At 40.0% G+C, this 12,804-nt stretch overlaps 1 protein-coding gene across 2 annotated transcripts in view; it reads right to left on the bottom strand.

Annotated features, from left to right (window-relative positions):
* NOL6 (nucleolar protein 6) overlaps window positions 1-12,804 on the bottom strand; it is a 58,562-nt gene that overhangs the window by 19,831 nt on the left and 25,927 nt on the right. For both annotated transcript variants that reach the window (XM_085847342.1, XM_085847341.1), the window contains exons 15-20: window positions 11,775-11,921; window positions 11,468-11,585; window positions 11,075-11,229; window positions 7,989-8,128; window positions 7,661-7,813; window positions 4,065-4,162 (exon numbers count right to left, since the gene is read on the bottom strand). In XM_085847342.1, coding sequence (XP_085703468.1) covers window positions 4,065-4,162; window positions 7,661-7,813; window positions 7,989-8,128; window positions 11,075-11,229; window positions 11,468-11,585; window positions 11,775-11,921 — 811 coding nt within the window. The remainder of the gene's footprint in view (window positions 1-4,064; window positions 4,163-7,660; window positions 7,814-7,988; window positions 8,129-11,074; window positions 11,230-11,467; window positions 11,586-11,774; window positions 11,922-12,804) is intronic.

The following is a 12,804-nucleotide window of genomic DNA, read 5'->3' as shown; positions in this document are numbered from 1 at the left end:
AAATGTTGAGGAATAATTGTGTTGAATTCTGGATATACAAGATACATGCTAGGATTTTTGATCGACATTTGTCCAAGGGAGTGTCTATTAAAACGATGAGCATTTCTCTGAAAAATGTCACAAAATACATGTTTTGTTTTGCTGAAACCTGTTTTGTAATCTTCATTTTGCCATTTCACCTGCAGTACGAGCTGAAGGCAATCTGTGTTCACACGATATTGGTTTCGACAACGGTCGGTGCTCAATCTTAAAGGAAACGGCAATCATAAAGAAGAACAAGTCTGCACAAGTTTGTGCTGTGTAATGAGCGTTCAAACACAACAAATCAAAGCTTGATTCGTTGTGTGACATTTTGTACATTCATTTCGTACGCAGCACAAGGTTGCTGGTTTGCATCGTTGGCTGGGAGCGTGGCTGTGCGACTGATGCAGAGCCACCTGCTGGTTTTGCCAGGAATTTGGAATCTGTTCATGGTGGTTGCGATAGCTCGCAAAGGACGCCGTGGGGGTCTTTGACGTCCACCAACTACGACTGGCAGACGAGATTCCCAGTTTTATGTTCACCCGAGGGACGGCACACACATCGATTAATCACCCTGCCCGTGAAACACTGGGATAACAGTTTATAGCTGGCTCGGGATTCGAATACAGGCTCGACAGCTCAGAGGGGAGTGTACGTACCTCTCGGCCATCCGACCAGCCCATGTCATTTTATTCAACCTACTTAGACCGAGATCGAGATTCATTTTATTGATCATGTTAAAATTTGAAATCCGCCTTCCCAGTCATTTTGTACAATAACTGCGCAATTAAATGAATATAAACATTGTACAATAAATCCACTCGGTATGGCAAATGAAGAATACTTCGTACGCATTAAAGTACTCAATCCGCCTCTATGAACCATTTAAGGAATCATTTCCCAAACGAATATCACAAAATAATATAAACTTCAACATCGAAACATGCATTCATTAAAAATAACAACTTAACATGTATATTGATAGAAAAATACCAAATTAATAATGAAAACACAGCGGATCTCAAACAGCAACATCTTCATTAAACTAATCATTATACTAAAATACACAATTTGGCGTCTGTCTTTTTGACCGAGATACATTCAGTTGTTCCTTATCCAATTTGAACCAAACTTGACAGGACTCAGGGTCACCCGATGGAGGTTGTAACGACCTCATTTGCCCCCTTCCCCAAGGGGGTTGTCTGCCTTGAGCGAAATCCGTGTTAAGGTGTATATTCAAGTTAAGATAACTAATCGTGGCGTTATTATTTTTTTTTCCAAGGCCGCTTCAAATCACAAAAGCAGCAACAACACTAATGATAATAGCATGATATAAATATTATTATAAAACAATATTAACACTAATAACATCCCTCTCCCCAAGGGGTCTTTCATTCTTGGACAAATGCTGTGTTAACATGCATAAATAGCTTATCGTAGCATTTCATGACGCACCCCTACCGGAGGTAAAAAAAAGTGTTATAAACTCCAAACATGATTACCTTTTTAAACAGTTGCTACTGCTGTTTGGCACTACAATGAAAGAGAGGACACCCAACGTTCTTGAGGCATTATATGCTAATGGATCTACTGCAATCTGTATACCTCAGAGAGGATAATGAAATGTACTAGTCTGGAAAACCTGAGAATTCAGAGAACACCTTATCTCATATAATCTTGAGAGAAAGGACATGGGAAAGATCTTTTCAACTATCACTTTGCGCTTTGCACTTAACAGAACGAGGCACCACCATATTCGTTTGAATGCTGCATCTCAGTGATCATACAGCGTAAATATGCGTCCAAGTATTGCTCACCGGAAGGTTTTTGAAAGTGCCAAGAATGCGATTTGTGTTATACAGGATGAAAGTATACGATTTGAACAATTGAAGTAAAATAAAGGTTTTAAAGGCTGCAGAAAAACAACTTTTTTTCTGGCATTTTACCACCCTTGATGCACTTATTTTACACGTTACCCTAATCATTAATGCCTGTTGTTTGTGTGTCCTTTATGACGTCAATAAAAAGAGAGTTTCCTGTTCGAAATGATTTTAAAATTTTGCTTGACTGCCAGACAGGCAAGTCAGATGAAAAAAAATACCTTACTCCTCTGTACGGATGTGCGATCGGGATGAGATTTCGTACAATTTGCCGATTTCAGAGCCAAAGTACTACTAAACTGCACGTTCGTGTTCCAATTCGTGTTCCTCAGTGTTCAAAATAGAGTTAAATTTAAAATAAGTACACTCGACCATAAACTGACATCTGCAGACAAACAGAGAGACAAAATAAAGCAATTGCTTATCCTTTTTCGCTTCAGACGCGGTGTAGTGAGTGGTTGTGTTGCTTCGTAGCACAAAGCAAGAAATAATTTCTAAACCTGCACGATTTAACATGTGGAAGTAGAATCCTTCCTGACCAATGAAAAACTGTTCAACAATGGAAAGGGTAATTTACACAAATCAACAATAGTCTGTAATTCCCTCTCGATAGCATCTTTCGATAAAAAGTCTAAATAATCAACATTCTTGCCAATCACCTTACTCGCTATCCTGACGATTGCATCAAATTTCCTTTTGTTATCTCCAGATGGTCAATTGTACAATAAAATACTACAAAATGCTATGACAGATTCAATTAAAGACTGAAAACTAGAAGGGCACTCAGTCGTGCGCATACTTCCGCCAGGCTGATTACTTTACATTTTGTATCGCACTGATAGGCCTGATGTGGATTCGGACCTGAACTAAAATATAATCGGCTTGTTCGCGTGCACCGAACCAACTCATCCACCAGGTTTTGTCAGAATCTGTCCACAACTTTTTGAGATATCCTGCTACATGTCGTTTATGGTCGTATCTCTCAATGGTGAAGAATCACATACAAAATTCTCGGATTTGGATCTTCACAAAAATCGAATCAATTCGTCATTACATACCAAACCTGTCCACAACGTTTTAAGATGTCATGCTATACATCACTTTATCCCTATAACTTAATGGTGAAAAAACAAAAATCACTTAAAAACACTCTCGGATCCGGATTCAGATCTTCACCAAAATCAAATCAATTATTTCCTTTTTACATACCCAACCTGCCCACCACATTTTGTTTGAATCCATCCACAACTCCTTGAGATATCCTACTATACATCGTTTATGGCCCAACGATGTCTCAATGGTGAAAAAAAAAAGAAAAAAAATTCTGAGATCCAGATCTGAATTCATATCCTCACCAAAATCTAATCATTTCGTCCTCGTCACATACCCAACCTCTCCACCAAATTTCGTCCAAATCCGTTCACAACTTTTTGAGATATTTTGTTGACAAACAGACAGACAGACAGACAGACAGACAGACAGACAGACAGGGGTGAAAATATAACTTCCATCTATCCCCCTTCGGTGGTGGAGGTAAAAAAAAAACAAAAAGGCAGAATATCCTTATATGGGCATTAAACCACTTCAGACGTCTTAAAAAAAAACGTACATACGTTGATTACATTTAGAGCCGACTGTCTACTCTCCCTGTATTACTCTTATACTTTAATTTATTATCAACAAAGGTTTCGTAAATAGTTATATTCTGAAACAATCTCAACATTTTCATTGAAAATGGACAACGCTTCATAATTCTCCCTAATCTTCCTAAAGTCTACACCGATTCCCTTTGTTTTCCTGACATTAAGGACAAGGTGAATTCCCTGGTGCCAACTTACGAAGGAATAAACAAACAGTCTCCATATCCTTTGTCATCATTTTTTAAAACCAGTCCAAGAAAATATTATATTTTTATATTTTACCATTATTTGCATATTTTACCATGAAACACGATGACAAGGCAGTCCTTGCACATTCAATATCACTTACGTATCGGGTAAACAAAGTCAATGATAAAACGCATTCCTCCGGGCATTACATGTACCAATTTTATAACGAATTCAGCAGCTCCTGTAGTAAAAGCATTATGTGGTTAAACAAAACCTGTATCACAAGCTTTGATTATCCAAGAAAACGTAAGCAATGGTAGCGTGTGGCACATACGTGTGAATGATCTGCCGAGGTTTACGAGGAGAGGTGCATTTTGCCAGTCAAAGTTGGAGAGAAGAAAGAGGATCTGGAGAAAAAGTGCTTCAGGAGACCTGGGGTGAATGAAAACCAAGGGCAGGTGATTATACCAGGAAAGTCAGACGATGGAGGAGGCCAACTGCCCCATCACGCCTGTGCTTTATCCACATGCCATAAATTTCATCAAACTACTAAATATCAACATTCTTCTGACATCTACAGGCAGATAATTTGGCCAGGATATCTGGCACGCAATGGTCTACATTGAGAGATGCCACGGGATATTTAACGTCCCAACCAAAATGTGTGTGTGGGGATGGCCAGCTTTGCACACCCATCTGAAGAGATACATCACCTCTTGCCGACACTTCAACTAAACGCTAGTTACCCTGTGCTCGTGAAGTGAAAAGTAGAGTTAAGCGATCGGTAGCGGACGTACGTATGTCGTATGTCGTAAGTGTCTGCATTTTGTTAAGAGAGTACATTGAAAACCATTGAGCGGAGGAAATTGAAACTTTACCACATGTTACATGACCATGTGATATAGCGGTCACTCTTTTGAGGTCAACATTGGCCAATTTTCTAAAATCCTCAATTTTCATCTGATTGACTTGAAATTTGAACATGATTTTCATATCACCTCACTGAATTCAACCACCAATTATTTTTGAGGTCAACATAAGCCAAAAGGTCAACATCGGCCAAATTTCTGAAATCGTCAATTTTCATTCGATCGACTTGAAATTTGAACAGGATTTTCATTAAAATGACCATCATGTGTCACGTGGTCTGGCAGCCATATTGGAGCAAAGGAAAAACCTTTGAAAATCTTCATAGGAGAAACCGCTTAACCAATCAATGCAAAATTTAACTCACCGATTTAATTACCCATGGGAAATATGGTTTGTTAAAGATGACATCATTGGTCATGTGATGTGGCAGCCATATTGGATGAAAGGGGAAAAAAAAAAACCTTAAAAAACAACAAAAGACTTGGCTCGCACCAAGTCCTTCTCAAGACTGCACGGGGTGTGTATTATTTGAATACCATCCATTTTTTGTTGCATCATCCCAAGGGGAACTAGAACAGCACATGGTAGAATGCACACCTATGCCAGGATGAACAGGTTTTTTTTTGGTTGTTCGTTTTGCCTGACTCTGCATCCACCGAGTAACCTCATTAATGAGCAAGGACAGAGATACACCCGAACAACCAATAAAAGAACATCCAAAGAAACAAGAAAGGCGACACATCGACCTTACATGAATGACTTAAAACTCTTTGCACCAAACAATGAAAAATTGACATAACAACTGAAATTAGTGAAATGGTACTCCGACATCCAAATGCAATTTGACCTAGATACAGTTAAGTGTGCCAAGTGCACATTCGTGCAAGGCAGACTAAGAAAAAGACAACATTAAAAAAAAAACCCCAAAAAACCAAACAGACAAACCAACAAAAAAAAAGACAGATTCAACAATACAAGAGCTAGACAACGAAACATCATACAAATACCTTGAGGTAGAAGAGGGCCACCAAATACGTCATAAAAATGCGCAAAACAATTACCAAAGAATACCTGCAGAGAATGAGGCACATCCTGAAAACATCTCTCCCCAAGGAACAAAATCAAAGCCATAAACCAACTTGCAGTACCAGTGTTCCAATACGGCTGAGGTACAGTTAACTGGCCACAATCAGAAATCAGAAAACTAGATATCAGAACAAGGAAACTCCACTATCCACAAAGCAAAAATCAATGAATCCCGAGAATGTACCTGCCGAGGAAAGGGGGAGGTGGCGGCCTGATGAAACTCAACCAAGTGCACAAAGCGAAGATTGTGGGATTAGCAGAGTACGTGAAAAGCTCAACAAACTACCGAATACAATTTGTACACAAACATGAACGCAACAAACCAGAAAATAAATATCTCTCACTCACCTTGCAATAAACTTCCAAAAATAGGTGTGAATAGAAGATGTCACATCCCAAACCGAAACACAGCCCCAACGATTGCAAAAAAGAAAATTACAAGACAAAATACCAACAGATACAGTATATAGTGACAACTGGGAGAAAGACAAAAGAGCAGGGAAATGTATATCAATGAGTTGGACAGATTGGGAATAGACAAAGAAAGATCACTGGAATGGTTAAGAAGAGGTCAGCTCAATTGGGATGGAGAACGAATCATTAAAAATGTCCAAGACCAAGGACACCACACAGATGGCTTTAAAAACATGGCAGGACTGAGCCAATCGGACAAGTGTAGATTCTTCAAGGTAGAATCACAAAGTACGATCCACCTCCTTTCGGGATGTAAAAAAAACTCACGTCAGAACAGCTGTACACACAAAGACACAACAGGGTACGTTGAGTAATCCACCGGCACATCTGCAGAAATTTCAACATCCCAGTTCCACAAAACTCATGGAAACACAAACCAAAAGCAATCACTGAAAACAAGAACATAATGCTCACGTACGACCTGATGATCCCATCGAGCATGAACATAGTAAAGAGAGCACTGCGACCAGACATAGTACTCAGATACAAAAAAGGAAAAGGAAGCATTGCTAATTGAGGTTTCAGTACCCAGTGATTTTGGTCTAAATAATACCGAAACCAAGTAAATGACCAAATATCAAGACTTCAAGAATGAAGTGAACAGATCCTGAAAGCTGAAGAGTTCCAAAATTGTACCAGTGATAATTGTAGCAAGGGGAATGATGAAGAAGAACCTCACAAAGATCCTACAAACCATCCATGGGAACATTACAGCAAACAAACTACAGTTGGAGGCTGTGCAGGGCTCAGTGACGATCCTGAAAAGAGCCCTCGTGACAAACTCTGAGAACAACACAACTTCACAACTCGGGCCATGAATCATGATCCTTCACAAAAACGAAGGTGGCTCCTTCGAGTCCTGGGAGGAACTCCGTTCCACTTTAAGAAACCAAAATTATGGAGATATCAACAAAACACACACACACACACACACACACACACACACACACACACACACACACACACACACACACACACACACACACACTTCTTCTTCAACATCATCCAATGTTTATCTATAAAATCTCAGAAATAATAAAAGACAAAACACATATTTTCTAATTATTTGAGGTAAGGCCAAAAAAAAAATAAAAAAATGTTGCATTGGCGTAACCCGCCCGACCCTAAAAATTCCGCCGACCCTACGTTTTTTTTTTGTTTTTTTGCTATCGAAAAATTTTGCCGACCCTATTTTATTGCTATTTTTGTTGTTTTGCTATCGTTTTCAAGTATCTTGTTGATTGCGATCGCGATCGCAAAAACCCAGAAGTGTTTCGGACAGAACCCGCCGACAAAAAGGGTGGTACTCGAGCCGGGGGAGATTTTGGGAGGGATTTATTAGGAAAAAAAAAAAAAAAAAAAAAAGGATCCCGACCGACCTACCCTATTTTTCAGTGACCCGTTACGCCAATGCAACATTTTTTTTTTTGGCCTAACTTTCCTGCACAAAGAAATTCTATTTTAAGGAGATCATGGGGTGTGGTGGCATGTCATTCTAACCCAGGAGAGTGGTGCCCGATGCTGTGTAAGCAAACGTGTGCGGCAACCAGCTCAATGGCTTCTACGGGCACATGGTCAGAAAGCAAATGGGCTGCCAACCAGCGCCGTGCCAGTCGGCAGCCACTGCTGAAAGCAGGGAATTCTCCTTGCAAGCTGATGGGAAAGGAGGGAAAGTCAGGCAGGAGTTAGAAATGAATATTCTGCGAAGAACAATAATTATGACAGTCAAGGTGAAAAAAACAATTCACAACGTGTTTGGGCCAAGGCAGATGATTAGCAATACCAGCCGAGCTGGAGAATCAGGGGAACAGAAGAGATACGTTCTTACCCACAAATGTGGCTTCCATGTCGAGGTGTGCTACACATCTCTTTCACCAACTCAGCTGCTTGTTCGGCATTTCCACCATCCCCTCGCTGCATGGTGAGTTCAAGTGAAGTAACTACAGAGAGCCGAAATACTAATCCTGCCTATGGAAAGGGAGCGGAGAGGGTAGAGGAAGGGGCAAGGAGCAAGAGCAAAGAAAGGAATTTAAATGCAGATTCACATAATTCCTCAGGCATCATTACCTCCACCACCAAAGGTGGGTGGAGGTTATGTTTTCATTCCTGTCTGCCTATCTGTGAACAGGATATCTCAAAAAGTTGCAGACTGATTCGGACGAAATTTGTTTTCTGATCCGGTGAAGATCCGGATCCTAGAAATTTTTAAAGTGATTATTCACCATTGAGGGATGCAGCGAAAAATGATACAAATAGCATGATAGTTCAAAAAGTTGCAGACAGATTACGACGAAACATAGGGGGTGGGCTGTTTAACTTAAAAAATCGTTTTCTCTGCAACCGCTTGTCTGATCAACACGAAATTCTAAACATAGGAAGGACTCCCCATGGAGAATATTTTATTGCTAATGCTGATATCATAGGTCACATGGTATGACAGCCATATTGGACAAAAGGAAAAAATTTAGACATCATTAACCTCCGCCATCTTCAAAGATGGATGGAGGTTACCGTTTTCACCCCTTTCTGTTTGTTTGTTTGTTTGTGAACAGTATTACGGAAAAACTCCTCGACGGATTTCGACGAAACTTTGTGGGGGGGGGTTAGGTATGGTCCAAGGATCATGCCATTAAATTTTGGACTTGGTCCCCCCCCCAAAAAAAAATTGTTAGAGAAAATTTTTTTTTTGCATTTCTACATGTTTTAAGTGATTTCCAACCCCCCCCAAAAATTTTTCTTTTTACCCCCCCACAAAAAAGACAAAATTCTTTTTTTGCATTTCTACATGTTTTAAGTGATTTCCAACCTCCCCCCCCAAAAAAATTTAGAGAAATTTTTTTCTTGCATTTCTAAATATTTTAAGTGATTTCCAACCCCCCCAAAAAAAATTTTTGAGAAAATTTTTTTTGCATTTTTACATGTTTTAAGTGATTTCCAACCCCCCCAAAAAAATTGTTACCCCCCCTCCAAAAAAAAGGATTTTTTTTTTGCATTTCTGCATGTTTTAAGTGATTTCCAACCCCAAAAAATTGTTAGAGAAAAAAAAATTTGCAACTTTTTTTTCAACAAAATTTCGATTTTTTTTTTTGCATTTTTACATGTTTTAAGTGATTTCCACCCCCCCTCCCGCCCCCAAAAAAATGTTGGAGAAAAGAACTATAACTCTGTCAGCACTGTTGACATAATATTTAATGAATAAGATATAAGGTTCACTTGAGTGACCCAGCAGTATTGGCGGCGGAGGTTTTGCACTCTCCCGAGTGCTCCCCCTCTAGTTTTCTCTGTAATTGTTCAACAAAAACATGTCGTCACCTCCCAATGGGGTATTTAGGGTCATAATTACGACGTCACGGGTGAAGTTGCATTCCAGCCATAATTTGTTGAATTGAAATCCTTATCCGAAAAATCTGAAACTTCTTATATCTGATCTATGACCCGATGCGAGTGAAGAATTCAACTCATGACACTCATAACCCTTGCCAAGAAACAAATAAACTACGTGATACAATAGGGTGCGTGGATGATGCGGGTGTATGGGTCATAATAGCAGTGGGCCATAATAGTAGCGTGTTCAGTTAATATTATACTTTTGTTCAGAATGAACATGAGGTGAGATAACGAAATCTACGAGTGCCGTTCTAGTTGAGAAATGCATTTATGGAAAGGAAGTTATTTTCCCATCATTCAATGGGGTCTAACATATGCAGAATTGATAACGAAGCATGACAAATTCCAGTGAACATAATGGTCTTTTTAAAAGTGAAAAACAAGCGGCATTGACCTGTTAGTTGCGCAAATAGAACTCTAATATTGAGCAATAGGGAACATCACTCTTGATCTCGGATGCGTACGCCGAGTAGTAGTAGGGAACATCAGCGATTAATTATGCAGGAAGAGAGGGGGAGGGGAGGGTCAGGGTAGATGGGGCAAGGTATGAAATTCAACTTTATTACCTCCATCACCGAAGATGGACAGAGGTTATGTTTTCACCCGTTTGTTTGAGCAGGACATCTCAAAAGGTTGTGGTGAAGATCCGGATCCAGATACTGGAATTTTAAAAATGATTCTTCACCATTGAGTGACAGGGCTAAAAATGCTATATAACATGATATATCAAACAGTTATGGATGGATTTGGATGAAACGTGGTGGACAGGTGGAATGTGCAACAAGGACAAATTGATTTGATTTTGGTGAAAATCTAAATCCGGATGAAGATGCGAGAAATTTTTTCCATCGATTCTTTACCATTGAGAGATGGGGCCAAAATGATCTACAGCACGATATGTCAAAAAGTTGTGGACGAGTTATTACAAAACTAAGTGGATGAGTTGGTTAGGTGCCTGGTGTTGGCTTAATGGTTAGGGTGGCAGGCTTTGGATCCGAGGGTCTTGAGTTCAAATCCCGCTCAGCTGTTGAATTAATACCAGGTGGGGTTAACTCGGCCTGTTATCCTTCCATGGTCGGCAAAATGAGTGCCAGCATGCTGGTATACTGTGCCGGAGTGGCGACTCGTCCAGGAATGTGCCAAATAGCCAGGTAGACTGCTTAAGCAGCACCAACGCTCTGCACAGAGTATGGTCCCAATCTCCCAGGTTAGATGACAAGAACAAGCCGATTAGATTTTGGTTCAGGTCCGGATGCAGATCCGGCCTATCAATGGGATAGAACACGTAAACTGTTCAGCATGTCGGAGACATGTGCTCTATCGAGTGCCGTTCTAGTTTTAGTATGTGACATGTCGACAGCTCCTTATAAGGCTAAAACATGGTATTGGGAACATTATTTTAAGAGCATTATATTAACATTGGTTAAACCGATCAAGAAGTGACCATGTACCTTTTAATTTTAAAATACTGGTATTCAACATCTTGAAAAGCATAAAGGTTACAATTTCCATGCACATACCTCTTACCTTGTAAACATCCACATATGTTTGGCTGACTTGGCAGACAAGTGCATGTGATTGACGGAGTAGAGTAGCCAATCGGATGTGGAATGCAGCACGAATGCGAGCAATGGCTGACACACAGGTGGGCCAGCGTCCACTTCCCTCCAACCTTAGCTGGGCTGGAAGTCCAGAATTGCCAGCATTAAAGTTACAACAGAACGGGTGCAAGGAAGATTCATCAACGTGTTGTGAAGTGCCGAGATGTCTTCCTAACACAACAGAGCCACCACCTGGGAATCTGAAGCAACTACAACTAAACTACCCCATCATGATATCTGAAATGTCCTCAGTCAAAAGGTCTGTTTTTACAGTAAATTCAGCATGAACGCCCACATTAGAATATAATATGGTAATTACCAGTGATGGCTGGAACATAGGCCGGGCAAGGTTTGTGGGAGTCTGGAGCGAGTGAGTCACAGCTGCCAGAGGTACAGCAGCTCTTTGGATCCAGCCAGGTCGGGTGAGGTGGAAAAACCTAATGAAATAATGCATGGGAAAGTGGAAGGACGCAAGTAATGAGGCCTTACAAATAATGATGTGAGCTCAGATGAACAAAAGAAAACAAGCACAATGGAGTTGCTCATAGTTTAAAACAGCAACTCAGATCAATTCATTTATCCACGAAAGATTCAGACTCTCAAAATCCATTTACTTCCAAACTTGCCTCAGTATATCTCAGTGCTGGGTGTGTTCCCACTGTTGTTGCGACAACCAGAGGAAGACCCTCCAAACCCCGTAGCTGCCGACAAAGTTCATCAAACGTTTGGATGATGGAGGTCAGCTGTTCTTCACCTGTTCCTTCTTTGGCACCCTAAAAGATAAAATTTTGGTTTTACAGAAAAAAAATAAATGGTGTTAGACAGTGAAAGCAAGAGCACCTTGAGCAATAAAATAAAACCCACGAGGGAGAAACAAATAAGTTGTCCATACTCATAACCACCACAAAATTTTGACAAATATAAAACAAGAAAAAGAGCAATCAGAGATTGCAGACCCTCGCTCGGACTTGTTATGTGTGGTGTTTGTGTGCTAGTGTGTTATGTAATTAATAAGAGACATAACTAGCACTGCCACTTTATAACTGCTGGCAGTAAATACGAGGTACCAAGATGTCCCTCTTCGATCGGACAGCTGACCCTGACCCATGACATTTTTCATTATTATTCAATTGAATTCAGAATGGGATTGAAATTAATTAAATTCAAATCAAATGGAAGACCAAATAGGTACAGTCCTGCATTGGAGTAATCAGAAGGAACCCGAACAAGCAAAGAGCAAGATTAAGTCATCAGGAGGAAACTGGATAGGATTCACATTTGAGGGGCTACTCCGCTACCCCCAAACCCATCCAGGCACAACCAAGTGAACCGAATAAAAACAAAAATCCAAAAGAACCCACTTAAAAAAATTAAGTAATTCTGGCTGCCAGACCATCTATCCAATAAAGTTGAAATTTAAAACATGAATTTCTCATCACTACTAGATCATAATTGTGAGGTTTCACATCGATTGATTAAGCGGTTCCAGAGAAAACATTATTTAATATCTTTTTCAATCCAATATGGCTGCCAAACCATGTGACTATTCAATTATTCCTAAACAAACATGTACACCCATGGCTTTGGGAACATTTGTGTGACGTTTCCCCTTGATCTGTCCAGTCGTTCTGGAGAAAAATATTTTTTGCAGCGTCT

This window comes from Eptatretus burgeri, chromosome 11 (genome assembly GCF_056783735.1).
Source record: "Eptatretus burgeri isolate ZD-2024b chromosome 11, Ebu_testis_v1, whole genome shotgun sequence".
In the NCBI taxonomy this organism is placed as follows: Eukaryota; Metazoa; Chordata; class Myxini; order Myxiniformes; family Myxinidae; genus Eptatretus; species Eptatretus burgeri.
The sequence above is the reverse complement of the archived record's forward strand: the minus strand, read 5'-3'. Positions and strand labels throughout refer to the sequence as shown.